The sequence below is a fragment of the Plectropomus leopardus genome, chromosome 3, assembly GCF_008729295.1.
Source record: "Plectropomus leopardus isolate mb chromosome 3, YSFRI_Pleo_2.0, whole genome shotgun sequence".
In the NCBI taxonomy this organism is placed as follows: Eukaryota; Metazoa; Chordata; class Actinopteri; order Perciformes; family Serranidae; genus Plectropomus; species Plectropomus leopardus.
The window spans coordinates 16,431,826-16,449,890 of record NC_056465.1 but is presented as its reverse complement, the minus strand read 5'-3'; the positions used below and the strand labels follow the sequence as shown (position 1 = coordinate 16,449,890).

The following is an 18,065-nucleotide window of genomic DNA, read 5'->3' as shown; positions in this document are numbered from 1 at the left end:
TGGAGGAAGGTGGAGGAGTGTGTTTAGGGAGGGAGAGTCTGGATCCACTGCGATGCTGAGAGTTGGTCTAAAAGAAAGACAGTCGGCAAAGGGCATGCAATCAATCAGAAAAAACATACTGTATGATGAGAGAGGGGACTGGCAAAATAAGAAAAAAGCTTTTATAAAATATAAATAGCTAGACTTGCCCTAAATTTTAATGTCTAGTTTGATAATATCAGTAATAACATGAAAAGTTTCTTCTTATAATCTTATGTTTTTCACATTTTCAAAAATGTTCATGTTCAAACAAGGTGTTTTTGTATTCTAACAAGATACTTTCACATTATATCAAGATGTTTTCACAGTAAAACAAGCTATTTTTGTTAAAATAAGGTATGTTCATGTTGTAATATGATATTTTCTCATTGTAACAAGATCTTTTCAAGTATCCTGTCATTTCTATTGTATTGCCTTTTGAATTGTTGATCTGTGCCTGCTTGCCTGTTTTATACCTTTCCTCATTCCTGATGATTTGGATTTTTGGCCTTGTTCCTTCATTACCTTTTAATTACAGACTGGTGAGATGTCTGTCGAGATGTGTTTTTAAAGATACAAAGGTAATTAAATTTAATGCTGCTATTTTGCAAAGTTGCCAACTACTTCTATAAGGTTCACTTAAGGTCAGGAAACTACAACATTTTAAGAAAATCCATATACCTGACTTTGTCGCTGTCTAACTCTCTCCTCCACTAAATCCTGGTTCTCAAGTGAGCTATACTGGCTGGTGGAGAAGGAATGGACACTTTTGTTACTGGCTGGAGTGGACGACCTGTGCACCCGCGGAGTGCTGGTCAAAGGCTTGTAAGGGAGGTGGCGGCACTTGAGAATGATGGAAGGATCTTCAGATGACTTGCAGGTCCGATCACCGCTCATCGAGCACTGAGAGTCTCGCTTTTGCTGAACTAACAGTGGTTCTTTGCCAAAAATCTCCCTCCAGTTGAGGTCTGCAGATGGAGGGTGCTGGTGGAGCTTCTGATTTGTCTCAGCACACTCGACTGAGTTCAGGGGAATGTTGAATAAAGTTGCTTTGCTGCTGTCCTTAAGTTTGAAATGATTGCAGGGCTGTTGCTGCAGTAGCTCCTTTTGACCTTCTTGGAGCGTGAAATTATCCTGCGGATGGTTCGCCGCAGGTTTCAAAAGATCCCTTTGGTTTGTTTGCTGTGGTAAAACCTGGCAAGTGGTCGGAGCTTGGGTGCTTTGAGAGAAAAGCAGGGTGTGTGGTGATGATGACAGGCTTCTCTTGTTTGAAACTCCGGAGAGGCAGCCTTGATGGACATTGCCTTGTTTTGATTGATGAAAAGTAGAAGCCTCATGATGTTGGTGTGCATCAGGACAGGAACAACCATATCTGTTGTCTTGGGTTGGATGTCCCACACTGGCTCCTGCTCTCTCTGCTGAGGGAGAATCATCTCCTACGCTGCTAACCTGGCTACACAGCAGCAGCAAGTCCTGGTCACTCAGCTGTGACAAGGTTAGGTTTCGGGTTTTTCTTGTTGGGTTGATTCCAACAGATCTTTCATGGGGTGAAGATGACACACAGCACAGACTCATCTCCTGCAGGGAAGAGGATGCTTCCACAGAGGTAACTGAATATCGATCATGCATCCCCTCAGGAGGTTTTGTCGGAGAGGGTGAACCACTGGAGGTACAATGCTTGCGTTCCCCATCATGGAAAACTTCCCCTGTTGAGTCGAGATGTTGCGTTGCGTTGGTGGGTTTAACCAGAATCAACCTCATGGCATCATTACGGAGCTGAAATAAGATCACAGATCATTTAAGAGAGAGGGAAGTAGAGAAGGAGGAGGATGACATGCTGTGAAGATATTGAAATATATTTGAAAATCAGGATGTTACAGCTGAATCATGTGCACATCGTACAAGTAAGTTTTTTCTCCTTTTTTTGCTTCAAATATAGCCCATAAAAGGCACAAACATAGCAAAGCAGGGATTTTCAGAGCCAAAAATTACCCAAGCGGTATAGAAACATAAAAAAGCAGGTTTCATATGGACATCGGCCAGTCAAATTCAAGGACTTTTAAGGACTTTTCAAGCGCTCATTTTTATTTTCAAGGATGAAATTGTTTTCACCACAACCATCTGTGGCAAGAAAAGTGTGAAATGGAGCAAACATTCTACCAAGGCCAAAAACTAACTTATTTTTGTTTAATTGCCATTTATTAACTGCCGAATTACAGCTCAAAACACGCACTAATGGCTGACGGTGCTCTAGTGTTTTGCAGGCTAGTGAAACATCCTGATGCTGATTATTTACTGGTGTTACCATCCATTCTTTGTGAATAGTACATGAGCAAATAACTGCAATCACGGCTGTTTTTTACGTCCTGGTTAAAACCATTCCCTGATAAATTTTACAAAATGATTTATCATTCTGTTGTCCTCTCAATTATATTAAAATACGGTTTCAAGGATCAAGTTAAAAAATGTTTGATTTTCAAGGTATATTAGGACTTAAATTCCCGAGTGTTAAATTCAAGCACCTCAAGTACCTTGTATAAACCCTGGAAAAGTGTTTACAAATCTACTTAACTCTGAAGTTAAATTTTGTCTTCACAGGAAACAAAAGAAACAAATGTTTGTATACTTTAGAAAAAAAATATTCTATCTGAAGTGGTATTTTTATGATTTTGGTTTGTCTTTTGGCTCAATAATGGTCTTGCTTAGTGTCAAACATCTAGATTAAAAAAAAAACCAAACTATTCTTATAATAAGTATTTATGCAAGGCCAAATGATCACTGTTATAAAAGCAACAATTTGCTTAATCTCAAATTGTGTGTTCAGCTGGTTATGAATGTTAATCATTCTGTCAAAAGCAGATGCCCCCCCCCCCCTTAGTTTTCTGAACATGGAGAACAGAAAAGCCCACAGATTTATACTCATCCTATTTTCAACTGCACTTTGGGTTTGCATGTAATGAAACATTATATACAAATTAAATGAAATTGCCTGTCATTTTGGAGAAAAGATTCATAATTTAGAATTAGGTGTTATGGTGCTAAAACTATCTATAAAAGTTTAAGGTGATGTAACTTAACGTTATCTACTATTTTGTTAGTTTTACAGATAAAACAAAACTGTGAAAAAGAATTAGAAACTAAGACCTCAAGTCAGTGATCATCAATGACCACTGAAACCCACAAAAATGTAATATTATTGGAAAAAGGGCTGATTTATCCTTTCATTTCTATAGCAGATGTCATTCTATTACTTAATGTTTAACTCCGAAAGGTCTGCCAAAAAAGATTACAAATTTTCATGTCATTGGTTTATGGCTTTATGTTTTCTCACAAATGATCTTGAGTAAATAAACCCAGAATAGTTATGAATACTGAAAGATAACAGCATGACAACCCGTTTATCTTAATGTGCTCTTTGAGCTATGTATCATCTTCCATGGATGCTAATCATTTTAACCTTTCAACTGCAATTTAACATCTCGTTTTTTTAAATAATTGTCTTCTTCATAAATAAAAACAGTATATGAACATAGCCCCACAACCATTGCTGATCCTTACCTTCTTCCTCCATAGGTTATCTTATCCAAACGTGAAACAGCAGGTCACTAATTGGAAATGCACCCAGCTTGCAGAAGAAAAGAGTTAAGAGTAAGAGCAGTCTGAGTGGGTGCTGGACAGCAGCTTGCCTCCTCCCAGTGCGAACACTTGATAAAGGAGCTTTGGAGACGCTTCCCTTTGAAAGTAATGATTAGGATTCACCATGAAGAAAGAAAAGGGCAGCAGCAGCTGGCCTGGTAAAGGGTTACCATGCAAATGGACAGTGGGTGGGAGGCTGCAGCAACAGGTTGGGATGCAGGAAAACAAAAACCTGAAACATCAGAGTGTTGAAGACGGAACATCACACGCACAAGCTCAAAGAAATCCCCGTAAATTGGGGGTGGACTGATTTGTTGCTATGGGGGGAAAAGGGGGGCTGGTCACTTTCAATGCAAAAATAAATAAATAAAAGGTCAGTTGAAGTTGTCATTGAAGCTCTGTGGTTCAAAGGCCTTCGCACAGGCTCTTATCTCCTCGTCCACAACAGCCTGGCTGGACAAAAGTGCTTTTTTTAAAATCTGGTTCTGAATGGATCAAGCCTGTGCAGTGCGTGTGGAACGTCTCCTCAGACATGTCCTTACAAATCAAGCTAAATAAACAACTTTACAATAATTCTGTGAAAAATATGTGAAAGAAATACAATTGTTTAAAAGTTCAGCCCCTCAGATGTTCAAAACCTAGATTCAGTGTTGTGGTGTTTTTTTCAACCAAGTACCAAATGTTTGTTTTGTCTGTCTGTGTTTGTTTTGTCTGATGGAATTATTCTAATTATTATGCCTTTCAATGGAAATGCATAAATGAAAAAAAAAACAACTGCTTTTAGAGACATAACTGCCTGTCGTGATTATTGCAACAAAAAAAAAAAAAAAAAACAACCCAAACTTTTTTTAGCATACCCCAAACATTTAAAATCTGTATTAAATGGCTAAACTTGCTCTGTAAATTTCCTGGCCTGTGGTTGATCCCTCTCATGTTTAAACCCCATCTCCCAAATAATGCTGCAGATATATATTTAAATTGTTTATCTTTATTTTTTACCTGTTAATTACATTTGAGGCTACTAAAGCTTAATTTTTATTCCTGCTTTCTGTCTCTCCACCTGGCATCTGACAGACCTACAAAGCCGACAGCTTGCTGCCTCAGCAGCTCAGTATGTGAATGTTGCTGTGCTGGAGAAAACCTTTGTGACCAGCAGCAGCACTGGACACCACTGCTGGCCATATAAATGAATGCAAAACTAATTCAATAGCAATAACCATTACTATGGCTTTGTTTAATCAAAATAATTCTGGAAATGTTAGCAAAGAAAAAATAAACACGAAGGGTTTCCCTGATTTAACCTGTGTTGTTGCATTAACTGGATTTAAGTTATTTGTTTGTTTTTAAGATGAGAGCAATATCTCCAAGTAGCAGTGCATGGCCCTGTTCTGCACTTAATATGACAATTTTAAAAAACGTTTTTTTGCATCCATGCAAAATTCAGCATGATCCCACACTTCAAACAAAGCATCAACAGAGCTCCGCATGTCTGGATCATAACCTGGGACAGTCTTAGGATAGCATAATAGGACCTTGCAGTTGATGCTGGCTGAGGGCCAGAGGACCTGCTAGAGAAGATAAGGTGAACCTTATTCAGTCACAGTTTGAGGTGTGGACATGATTAAGACAAGAACAAAAACATACCTATAATTTTGTAGAGTTACAGAGCCACATTTGTTGTGTAAACATGATGGCTTTATATTTAGTTTTTCTGTGCTGATGAAATTTTATAGAGCATCTGTTAGACTGTAAATGTGGCTGCACAACTTCTCTCTACATTTGAGTTATAAGGCAATGAAGCGACCATTTTTTAATTGGGAAAAGTTGATGTATCTCTGACGAGATTTGATGTCAATATCTAACTCTGGCGATGAACTGCAGCAGTAGGCAAGAATATCTGACTTCAGTGTGTGACCTGATTCATGTGTTTCCTAAAAATAAAGAAAGAGAGCTCTTGCATTTAAAAGCAACAAGAAATGTTGATGATTGAGCGGTGAACTTTAATAAGTTACTCTCAAAACATCTGGCTTCCCACCTCCCCAGACGTGCTAGAAAAAAAGATGATGAAGTTAAATTCATTGAACGCTGAAGTGCCAAGTAAGAAGCCACGTGCACAGACACTGTGATCACTTGTGACCCTGATAGCGGAGGATATTAAGCTTCTCCTTGCTAGTGATCTGGCATTGTAGAGATTGTTTTTGGGTGGGAAGTGGTGAAGATCTCATCAGCAACTTTTCTCACTTTGAAATAAAATTATTCAATTTTTCGATGGAAGTCTTCCATGTGCAGAGGCAGGTAGTTTTTAAATGGAGTTAAGGGGAGAAACAGTGCATTCACTTTGAGTTGTAGGAAGCAAAGCGTTGGTTCAGGGGGTTCTCTGGCGACTTCATCCACTCCTTCTTTAACTGCTGCTTGAGCTGCGACAGCCTCATGTTGGGGTTCTCCTTTTTGAGGCGAGGCATGTTGGCCTCCTCAAAGGCAGCAAATGCTGCTTTCATCCTCCGCTCTGGGTGGTGGTCCACGTCCTCAGGCCCAGTACTGGAAACAGGAAGAGAAGATGTAATGACGTGTTTTGACATTGAAAAGGTATCGTCACTGTTTCATCGGCCTGAGAAATTTAACTCAAATCGACAAGAGCAATCACAGGGACAACAGCGTGTCACACAGAACAAATGGTACCTGAGCACCGCAATGGCGTCTTCTATTGTTCTGGCTTCCACAGTTCCTTCATCCGGGATAATTCTGTTCACATTCTCCTCCAGTGGAGTCTCCAGATGGCTCTTCTCTGTAGGAAGACATTTTATTTGATGGTAATCAATTTATAGTTTTGTTTATAAATATCAGCAAAGGGTGAAAAATGTTGATCACTGTATCCCAAAGCACAAGATGATGTCCTCAAGTTTACTGTCAATTTTTACTTTTTACTGTAGAGAAGTAAAGAAACTAGTAAATATTCATATTTAAGAAGCTGTAATCAAAGAATGTTGACTTAAAAAAACAGATAAATACTCCAACTGATTAATCCATTATCAAATTAGCTGGCAATTAATTAGACAGCTAATAGATTCATAATTGCAGCTTTAGTTTTATACCCAAACCAGCCAAAGATTGTATCTCTACTCACCTTTATTCTAACCAGCAGACTTAAACCTTAAATTTACCTTGTGGCTTGAGCTGTTGCTCTTGCTGTTGCTGTAGCTCATTCTGAAGTACTTCCTCGATCTGAGCACGAGTCACTTTTCCTCCAGATCCAGCCTCTTTCTGGGATTTGCCTTTTATGCTGGAGTTCTCCTCTTCCAGAAGACGCTGGTTTTCCTTTTTCCTCTCCAGAAGCTCGAGTCTCTTCTTTTCCTTGTCATCCTGCAAAGACAGCAGGCTGTCTCATAAGGACTTTTATGCATAAAAATGTAATAATGTTTCAAATTAGTTTAGCCAACAAGCTCACTAGCATCACTAATAAAAAAGAATCATTCACTAAAATACTTACAGCAGTTGATGCCAAATGCTATGAGGTTAAAAATGATATGCTTGAATAATTTGTGGTCTTTTCACCTCAGCATGTAATAGAAAAGATGTGGATGTAATGAGATAAAGCTTTAACTGTGGAGGAGGGTAGAAAGCAGTGATAGCAACCATAAGTCCAGCACAGAGCAGGAAAACAATTTTCCCCTTTCACTGAAGCAAGCATAAATATGCTTTTTGCTGCACACAAAATACATGACAATACTCTAGTTTACTTAACGCATGCTGATCATGTGATTGCTGTGCTGATTATGGTAAGTGTTCCTCATATGCTCCATTCTTATTGTTATTTGTTCTGTAACTACTGGCTTATACAACATGTCCCACTGGGGATAATAAACTTTTAATCCCATCTAGACTTCTGGGTATCTGTGTCTAAAAAATAAGAAGCCACATGCAGCACTGTTCCTGTCCATATGAAAAACTGAGCAAAAAACAAATGTTCCAAGTCTGTCACCATGACTTAATATTATTTTCCTTTCTTATTAATGTTTGTATTCGTTCAGCTAAGTGTAAACAGCCTGTACACACATCATCCAAAAAACTATCACAGTGACAAAACCTCAACAAAACAGCAAACTGTGGAAGACAAAGTGAGCAGCAGGTGAGCATAACACCGAAGCGACAGCTCACCTTTCTCTGCTCTTTTTTGAGTACATGTTTGTCTGTTTCCTGCCACAGAGCATCCTCTTCCTGCTGCTTCTTCTTGGCGTCTGCCACCGCCTTGGCCTCAGCCTTGCGGGCTCTGGCTGTGGCCGCCTTGGAGTTCTCACCTTGGAACTTCTTTGGCATCCCAACAGCTGCTCCTCAGCTGAGAGACAAGGAGCGAGACAAAGAGACTGATCAAAAGAGTTTGAGTTTTCAAGGTGATGCTCAATACAAATGTAACCTGTTTTACCTAGGGGTTTTACAACAACCTACCTAGAAATATCTCATGGACAAAATTTTAAAACCTTTTTTTTGCCCCACATGCGTGCTGTTTTTCAAACTAGACTTTATCTACTCAGACATAATTTAATCCAGCTGGTATATATTGAAGAAGAGACTGAACATGGGGAGAAAATGGAGAAACGTACATGATGGTAAACAAAGTGTCACAAATAGATGCATATTAGAGCATATTAGAGCTGACTTACATCTATTTTTTTTTTAAATTTAAGTTATTAATATTACAAATACAAATTAAACTTTACGTAGCCTACTAGCTTAATGCAATCGGTTGCTTTTGAGTCCACTAGATATAATTTGCTACAATAAAAATGACTGTGGAACTTAATCTTTAAAACTTTATGTTATTAGATAAAACAGATGTTTTGTTTGCTTTGGGGACACCATTTTCAGTTTTAAAAAAAAAGGTAATGAACTGCAAAATATTGGAAAATATGTGTTGTCGCAACACTCAACATATTGCAACAAGTTTAAAATCGCAACATTATAGCAATTCACAGGGAATCATGGGGTCTCTGTTGATTCCCGTCCCTAGAATACTGTAACAATTTCATTACACACAACAAAACTCCATGACTTTTCCAAAACTTTCAGTGAATTTGATTAACTCCATGACTTTTCCAGGCCTGGCAAACACGATTAGGAAATTCCATGACTTTTCATGATTTTCCATGGTTGTGGAAACCCTATAAGGATTATAGACATTTCGTTTCGGTATGATTGTTCAACATGTAGTATTTATTTAAGGGTCCTCTGAGATAGCATTAGTTGAGTGGGTAGCATCTCATGTTTCCTAAATTAATTTCGTATAACCATTATTAGCCCTCCACTCTTATTAGGTGGCGACAACAATTAAGCGCTTGCTTTAAATATGGGTTATCACACACAAAACACACGAGTCGGCAAAGAGGAGGTTAACTCCGCCATAGCTGAAATGTCTAAAAACAATCAAACGGCTGCAGTTTGGCTTGCCAGTTAGCTAACTATAACGTTAGCTAGCTGGTGCTAGTCTGATAAACAAGACTGGTTTACTCGTTAACGAGCGGGTCATTCCCTATTTCAATTTCGCCCAAATTTATCTAAGAGAACAATTATCACAACACAGAGAGCAAAAACATTGTTACATACCAGTAAGAGAGGAAAAACTGGTCGTAAGTGGACGACTGTTGACTGTTTCGAAGAGGCATCTGTCTGCCACCTCCTCTCTGAAACTAGCGCGCACAATGATGACGTAACATCTCCCGTGGTTACACGCAATTTCACCATGGATATATGGATTATAATATATATATATATATATATATATATATATATATATATATATATATATATATATATATATATATATATATATATATATATATATATATATATATATACAAGGTACAAAGTAGATTTTTCATTTTTCTTAAATGTGGTTTAAGAAGAAATTAAATTAAAGTTGAACATATATATATATATATATATATATATATATATATATATATATATATATATATATATATATATATATATATATATATATATATATATATATATATATATATGTATATATAATCATAACCCTCTTAGGAGCCACACATATTTCCCTGAGCCTCCCTGAATGACTGAAAGAAAAGACATGATCCTCTCTCTACTAAATAACCATTGTTTACAGTTTCAGACTATGATCACTGATGTGATTTGGGAGATTTTTAAAGAAAACATGCCTTTTAAACAGACTTCTGGGTTTAGGAGTTTCTAAGGGTAATTAAAATTTATACAAAACGACCTAAAGTTGAATGTCCCTCCACAAAGCAAAACCAAAAAACATAACTTCCTGCCAAGAGCTTAAAAAAAAAAATACACCACCACCTCCAGTCTGCTAGGTAAAGGACAGTCCCTTAACTCTACACAATTTCTGCTTAATAAATCTTATTTTCTCCTATTAAGAACAGATTTTGCAAAATATCTTCTCACATTACTGTGAAATGTGATAAATTGTTTTGTTTTTCATTTCAATAGTCCTTTTCCATTTGGAGTATTTTAAAAAAAAAGTAATATATTGTTATATTATATGTTATAATATATTGTTTCTTTGGTATTACAGAAAAATATCATGTTTAAAAACAAATGTAAAAAAAAAAAAAACCTCCCAGAGTAGTATTTATCGAAAGGTTACTACAGAGTGATGTATAAAGTATTAAATTGCACAAAATTGAAATACTCAGCCCTAATTTATGACTAAATAACTCTTACAACAAGACAAACATTTTAAGCTGGTCACACTTGATGGGACAAGGGAGAAAGATTCAGTTGTTAATATTTTATTAAGATAAACAGTTTACATAAATATTAAAAAATAGATATTATACTGATTCTTTATTATGTAAAACAACCTGATGGAAAATAATGAATGCACATTTCTAATAAATAATCAGACGACCTAATGTGGAATACAGAAACAGGAGTGTTATATGTGTGTTATTTTTTAATTTAGAAGTCATTATCGCTCTCCTCCAGCAGAGGCTGTCTCATGGCTCCCTTGGAGGGGTGAGCACCCCTGGACATAGGGCCCTCCAGACTGTCATCCTCCAAATCCTTGCTCTCCTCCTCCTCGCCCTCATCATCTTCCTCATCATCCTCGTCGACATCAATCTCACTGTCTTCACTCTGAAATGGCAGGCAAGCAGGGACACAGAATAACTACCCGATTACAAAAAGCTCAAAGTCCAGTCAAATGACATTTATCAAGCAATTATTCATCACACAACGCTGAGCTACAACAGGGATGGACATGTTTTCATCCTAACTACACTGAACCATCTAATGTCTCACAAAAACTTCAGACAGATCTAATCACTGAATCACCTCTGCGGCTGTGCTGAAAACATGCCCAGTCTGATTTAACAGTGAATCATTGAACTGGGACATGTCCACCTGGAGCCAGATCACTACAGCGACCAGTTAAACCATTTAAAGGAAAAATCCATTCCAAACACTTCAACTTTGTTTAAAACATCTCAGTCTCTCTCCAGTTACCTCCTTTTTGTTGATATCTATAATCAGCACTAACACAGGTGGTGAGTTTTATCCTATATATGTGCCTCAGTAGTGGATGCAAAACATAGTTTATGTCCTCTGTAAGACAGAGACAATGTGCCAAAACAAATGCACGCTCTGAGCGTACTTCTCCTTCACCTTGTGACCTGTATAAACATTCCTGACACCGGCTATGCTGTGCAACTGATGTGGTCCAATTCCTTGTCCAGTGTGAACTATATGAAAGTGGATTTTTCCTTTAAATACACACAGGAATAAGGAGCGAACTAGATCCCGCTCCTGCACAAACCTTTCCTTTTCGTTGTTTTTTGGCACGAAGGATTGAACTTCTGGAGGCAACAAAAGAGGGCTTCTAAAATACAGGTGAAAGATCAGATATGGAACAGAGTACAAAGTGGAAACCCATAGAGATGTGAAACTTATAAGAGTTGGTGCACAGGACAGTATGGTAGTAAGGAAGAAAGTAAAGAAAACTGCATGCCATTCTGTAGGAAGAGGCCCACTGGGAGGGAAATCAGCAGGAAAAAAAGTATTTTATCCCAATTTTAACACATAAATCAAAGAGATGCTTGCTACATTAGGTTTATTTTAAAAAGAACAAAGAAAGAATCTTGTATTGATTTTGCTACAGTACTAACCTCATCACTGTCACCACCCTGCATGTTCCCGATGAAACGAGCTCCCCTTCCTATGGTGCAAACAAAAAGGCAAAAAAAAAAAAACCCAATCAGAATTATAGAAAACAGAAAATGATGGAGATAATTTTGTCTCGAATTAACCAATTTTTCCAAGCACTGATCATAAGGAGAACATGGCTATCCTTGTCCGCGTACCTGCCATGATGCCATTTCGTGTGGGCCGTGGCTTAGATGGTCGGCACTCTTCCATGTCGCTGTCTGAACCTTCATCCTCTGGAACATCCATGTCAGAATCCTCGTCTTTCACTGTAGAATACAGATTTCATGAAAAAATCAAATTAAAAAAAAAGTTAAATCATAAAAGGGGTTGAGATTATGTGACTATTGCTGTGCTTTAGCAGCGTTTAATTAGTTGTCTCACAGGAACTCCTCGTCAGATCCCTCTCCTCCTCCTCCCTCAATACATTCTGCATCATCCTTAGTGTGTTTTCGGCCTCCTGCAGTGGAAAGACAGGACATTATAGCCAGCATGATGAGATTCGGTCATAATGCCAGTCTCTATTCTCCTTCATTCACAGCATTCACAGAGTGAGTCACTCCTGTTTATTTGCGAAAAGTATTGTCTTATTTCCCATCATCACGAGCCAGTTATGCTCATGTGGTTTGTTGGATCTGCACAAAATGTCAAGTGCCATCTTAGTGTAGTAATACAACTGGGGCTCAAGCAAGTTTAAAACAGGAGAGAAAGATACATTAGTCTCTTCTTAGGCAAAACAGTAATACGAAGGGGTAAGTTAAGTACTTTTTTCAATTCCATTTATTATTAAAATAGTTTTTGTGTTTTTTTTAAACCCATATTTGCAGAATATATGTCTCTGGGTTACGCTGAGCTCTAATGAAATAATTTTGCATTATGTTAAAGCAAAAATAACAAATGTAAATTGCTTTCATGAGGTGTCAGAAATAACCAGAAAAATGAGTCTCTGACAGGGAAAAATCAGGTGAACGTGAAAGTCAGAACAATGACTCTAAATGTGGTATTAGGCTGTAACTGTTAGTTGGTCTTTACCTACAGTGGTCGACATTGACTAGAAAAGATGTTTATTTGCATTAGTCAGGGGAAACAACATTTTAGTAGCCGGTTCTAGTTGATGTACAGGTGTCTGTAACAAAATCACCTTGTAATCAATGTGTTTAAACGCTCTGACAAATAAAATACAACACATCTAATGTTGCTTCCACATTACAAGTTAAGGCTCAAAAACACAACCAAGTTGGAGGAACAACTCCCTAACTCTGGAAATGGGACCATCCAAGGAGTATGAGAATGCAGCATTACATTCATCAGTTCCACAGGAGGCCCTTGTATTAAACATTTGAAAATCATTGTTCTAAGTTTCCTAAACACACACACACACCTCAAACCTCTCCTGCTCCAGTCTATGGTATTCATCCAGCTGAGACTCCAGGAAGCAGAGGTTCCTGAACTTCTCCACATAAGTTTCATATTGCTTCTGCAGATCTTCCTCAATCTTCTCATATTCATCCATGAAGGCTGGCCTACAAAAATGAGAGGAACAAAAAACACACACTTAGAAAGGGGGGAGTGCAGACATTAACTTGTCAGTCAGTTTTGTTTCAAGACTCAGTGTCAGTCAAAGAAAGCAATAAGTGCAAATAATTCAACTCAAAATGACCATCACCACTAATCACTTTATGCTTTCTTTTAATTAACCCAAGCACTGTGAATTTATTCCTGTCATTCAACCTGTCTGCTCCTGTCAGGCTGTGAACTGACCTGACACTCTGCAGTGTCTGGAGCCTTTTACGATTCCTCTCCAGCTCCTGTTTCTTCTTTTCTATCTTTGCGTCCAGACTGGTTTCATCAGAAACAACATTACTCAGCATGTCTTTGGTCTTCTCAACACTTTCCTGGACAGTGAACACAGAGGTATAGTGGTAGATTAAGTGGCATTTCATGGATGAAAAAGGGCCCTGTGCAAATTTGAAAAAAATTAGGATTATCAGAATGAATACATACCAAAACCTCCTTGATTGCAGCTCTCAGGGCCTTTTCAGTTTCATTGATCTCCAAAGGTCTGGCAATTGCCGCAGTTCTCATTTCCTGTGGGGATTTTGGAAATAAAGACAGAAGAGTGATCACCTTCAAACAGTAAAACATCCTATCTGGTCCGTGTCTAGTGTATGAAGAGAAACCCCAACGTTTTTTTCCCCACTGTCAAGAATTGTGAGAACTCAAGTTAAAAGAAATGGAAACCAGTCTGCATGTCTGTTAATATCTGTTTTCCCTCACCCTCAAGTCCACTTCTTTTCCCAATAAATCATACAGAGATGCTCCTTTAGATGTGACCTCAGATGCCAGCTGTCGAGCTGCTTTGAGATCAGAAATCTGAAATGTAAACAGTGAGACATTATCAGCAACACAGTTTTCTCTTCTGCCTTCAATTTGATAAAAGACATTTTTCTAAGAAGTGAGGGAAATATCAAACAAGAGATGAAATAGAAAGCGGGAAAAAGATAATAATATCAAAGTTTAATACAAAGGAGAAAACAACAAGATGTTACATACCATGGAGCAATTAGTAAAATATTTTGCATTCTCTATGTGAGAGTTGACATGCATGTGGATCAGACGTACCGACAAGTCAAGTAGTGCAACAAAAGTTTATAGAACCAACCTTGATGTGGAGAACATTCACATCTGCTAAATTGCACAATATATGACCAATATATGACCATCATTTCATCTTAAAGTCCAGCACTGACTAAACCTTAAATCACTCAATGGAATTTCTCCTCTCAGTTATTAAGTTTAGTAATGACTAAGGATAAAGTAATACAGACATAACATTATTCAGTGTGAAACGTGGATCTCACCCGTGAGCCTAGGTCAAACTTGAACTTGCTGTTGTCCTCCTCGATTCGGTCTCCCAGGGCCATCTGCTTGGTCTTCATAGCACTATACAGCACTGAAGTGATCTTCAGCATCTCTTTCACTGCATACCCATCAGCCTGGTAGAGACGCTTGGTGTTCAACTTGATGTGAGCCTTAGTTGCCTGCAACCATGTGAAACACTGGTTTAGACAGACTGAATAACAGCAGGCATGCTATAGTTAAGAGTAATCTGTACAGTTTGTATGACTTAACAAAATATTTCACCATAAACTGGGCGACGGCCTTGATGAAGAATATTCTGTCCGACTGTGTATCTACATCACTGGGAATATCCACCTGAGGCTCATATCTACATGCAAAGGACAAAGAGAGAGAAAGACAAAGAGCAAAATATGTCACAGTATTCTCCATTACATACAGGATGTCAATAAAAAGTTTTGACTATGTTAAGTAAAAAAAGAGGTATTCAATCAAAACCATGGGGCCAACAGAAAAAAAAGAAGTCTTGATGGACCAGTAAGTGGTGTTTAAGAAACAACGATTAAACAAACACAGATATATGGATTGGACTATTTGAGATTGAAGAACATGGACTTTGTGAATTCTGGGCATACCTCTTTACGAGCCATATTAGGATTTCTGCCACTAACGTGAAGTTTGGTGTCCTGAAGTTCTCCATAGATATCAGCCGAGGATAGCCCAAGGCTCTCATCATTTCTGTGAAATCTGTCGAATGAAATGCATCTCAAATTACCACTATGTATACCGATATGACACACAATTCTTCAACAGAGTAATCAATGTTAACTAAGTAAAAATCACTTACTTCTTAAGTCTCTGAAGGACATTTTGGCCTGCCAGTACTGAACAGCAGAGGATGCACTAGTTCTTCCTTTGGCAGCAAAAGAGACAGAGTGGGTTAATAGACAACCAAGCTACTTAACTCGACACATTAGTTTGTCTTGGGATATGGATCGAGGACGTCGTGTTCAGCAGACTGTAAAGTCCGCGGAGGAAAAAAACTGATTTGGGAACGTCATATGAATACGACTAGACTTTCAATCCTGACCTCTATCACCATTTCAGTCCTGTGGAAACAAAAAAACTCTTAGCGTGAAATAACAGAATCCTTAATTATTTGATGCTGTTTGTATTATGAATGTCGGAAAGTGTATGTTTAACCAAACGCCGCGTGTGGAGATAGTTCAACTGCTGTTAAGTTAGCAGAGCTGACAATAACTAGCCTAACTAATTTGTGGCTAGGCTAAGCTAGTTAGCAAGAAGCTAAAGCCTGGTGGTTCGCGATAGGTCAGCCCGTAACAAGTGATTTTATTCTGAACTACCTCTTTAGCGGAAAGCAAACGTAGAATATATGGTTTACGGAGGGCAGTAATGATTGTGTTACCTGTCGGTGTTGTAGCTGAGCTAGGCGCTCGTGAGTCTCCACCATGGATGTATTATCGTGATGTGGTCTTCACCGTAGACGGTCTCTATGGAAACAAATTCTTGTCCTACGGAAACTCGACGAGGTCAAAAAGACGAGCGAAGACCTTATGTTACAGTGACAGTAGGAATTTGACTTGATAGGACTTGATGGATTCCCAACGTACAAAGTTTACACTGTGTTTGCGCATACTGCTGCTCTGTTCCTCTTTGGTGTGAATAAAGACAGTTTTAAAAAGAGGTGGGCTACTTAACTGTTGCTGTAGTAATAATAATGATAATAATAATAATAATAATGATAAAGGCAAAGGTGGAGGGTACCCACATACATTTACTAGCAAGCATGGAGTACTGCACTTTGGTGTACCTATAGTTGAGTTGTTTTATGTAAGGCAGGGTACTTACAAATACATTAAAATTAAACCGACACCGACAACACTCAATGTCTAATGAGTGCTTTTACTTGTTATGCTTTTTATAGGTGGTTGAAGAGGTAAGTCTTTTACTTAATTGAAAGTAAACACTAGTGTGTCATGTGTTACACATAAAAATAAATGTGCAACATGATAGGCTGGTCACACCAACATGTCAAACCGTCAAAGACCGGCAAGAAGTGGGTCAGGGCCATCATCTTCGACAAGCTACAACCAACTAAAACCAGCTACCGGCATAGGCTTGTTTTTAGCTGTCTTCTGCAGCAGGGTTGTATTGGAGAACTGAAGAAATAGTCGGCTAAATTGTGGTATAGTCACTTTCTTCCACTGGCACAGAGCTGCAGTGTGCATGGCGCAGTGGCCACAGGGAGGCGACACTCCTCAGTCTGCGCCACAGCAGCCTGTCACATTTATGGGCTGCACTCCTGACGCAGAGCATGATGGAGCAAACTGGTGAGCCACCTCACAACAACAACAACGCGACTGGAAATGAACCTCCTGCCTGCGGCCTTCACAGCAAACGCCTTAAAGAGCTGGAGAATGCCGCCCTGCAGACCACTTTAATATCACGGATGGAGACGGAATCCGGGGCGGACGCCGGGAGCTGGACGGAGCAGCAGCCCGGGGAGGACGAGCAGGCGAACGGCTTGCCCTTGAACCACCGGTCGGTCCCTCCGCAGCTCAGCGCCGACACCGAGGCGGAAGAAGAGGAGTCGGGTGGAAACGTCGCAAAGGAGCGGGTGGAAGAGGAAAGGACCCTTACGGACCATTTAAACAAACGGCTGCTCTCCTCGTTTCTGGAGAAGCTTAACGAAAGGGACCTGGCGCTGCCCGGTGTCCAGCGCCTGGACTGTGCTGTAGCGGACGAGGACTCTAACAGGGCCGCGGATGAGTGGTGAAGCACCGGGCTGAAGACAAACTGCAGCAGCAACATGGAGGTGGTTTGAGGGATTCAGGACCAATGTGCACGGAAGCACGAGCCCACAACATTCAAGAAAGACTTTCAGTTAGGCCTATCAATGTATTCTGGAAGATAGACTGTCTGGAAATGTTACTTTTGTATAGTGAGAATGGGTGAAAGGAAAGGAAATGCAATAAATGACCATTATGCTATATGAAGTGCTTTCCTGCTTATTGGTTACATGTGTCTGGCAGCCATGATGTGTGGCAGCCATGTATGTAGGTACGTCTGCATTTTAAAGTGACATTCAATCATCAGCAGGTGTCAGTATACACCAAGATAACACCATGATTAACCCTTTGAACTCTGATTAGATTGGCTTGATTTCGTTCAAAAACACGGAGGGAAGGCAATGAATTGAAAAGAAGAAATGACCCAAAAAAGCAAGAAATTAGTAAAAAGATCAAGAAAATTACTAGGAAATTGTTTGGGGTTTTTAAAAAAAAAGAAAAAAAAAAAAAAAAAAAAAAACATTTAAAAAAAAAAAAGTTTAGACAGAAACAAGG

At 38.8% G+C, this 18,065-nt stretch overlaps 2 protein-coding genes across 2 annotated transcripts; both read right to left on the bottom strand.

Annotated features, from left to right (window-relative positions):
- Nucleotides 1–5,633: 5,633 nt before the first annotated feature.
- On the bottom strand, nt 5,634–9,340 carry ccdc124 (coiled-coil domain containing 124). Its single transcript, XM_042484069.1, has 5 exons — nt 9,253–9,340; nt 7,810–7,987; nt 6,816–7,014; nt 6,334–6,439; nt 5,634–6,192 (listed from the first exon to the last, which is right to left on the bottom strand). The coding sequence occupies exons 2-5, from the start codon at nt 7,966–7,968 to the stop codon at nt 5,988–5,990; spliced, it is 669 nt and encodes a 222-aa protein (XP_042340003.1). The 5' UTR covers nt 7,969–7,987; nt 9,253–9,340; the 3' UTR covers nt 5,634–5,987.
- A 1,182-nt stretch (nt 9,341–10,522) lies between these two features.
- On the bottom strand, nt 10,523–16,212 carry cluap1 (clusterin associated protein 1). Its single transcript, XM_042482716.1, has 13 exons — nt 16,127–16,212; nt 15,548–15,613; nt 15,336–15,447; nt 14,986–15,070; nt 14,703–14,882; nt 14,119–14,214; nt 13,846–13,929; nt 13,603–13,736; nt 13,223–13,364; nt 12,226–12,301; nt 12,000–12,110; nt 11,805–11,854; nt 10,523–10,776 (listed from the first exon to the last, which is right to left on the bottom strand). The coding sequence occupies exons 2-13, from the start codon at nt 15,567–15,569 to the stop codon at nt 10,600–10,602; spliced, it is 1,269 nt and encodes a 422-aa protein (XP_042338650.1). The 5' UTR covers nt 15,570–15,613; nt 16,127–16,212; the 3' UTR covers nt 10,523–10,599.
- Nucleotides 16,213–18,065: the final 1,853 nt, after the last annotated feature.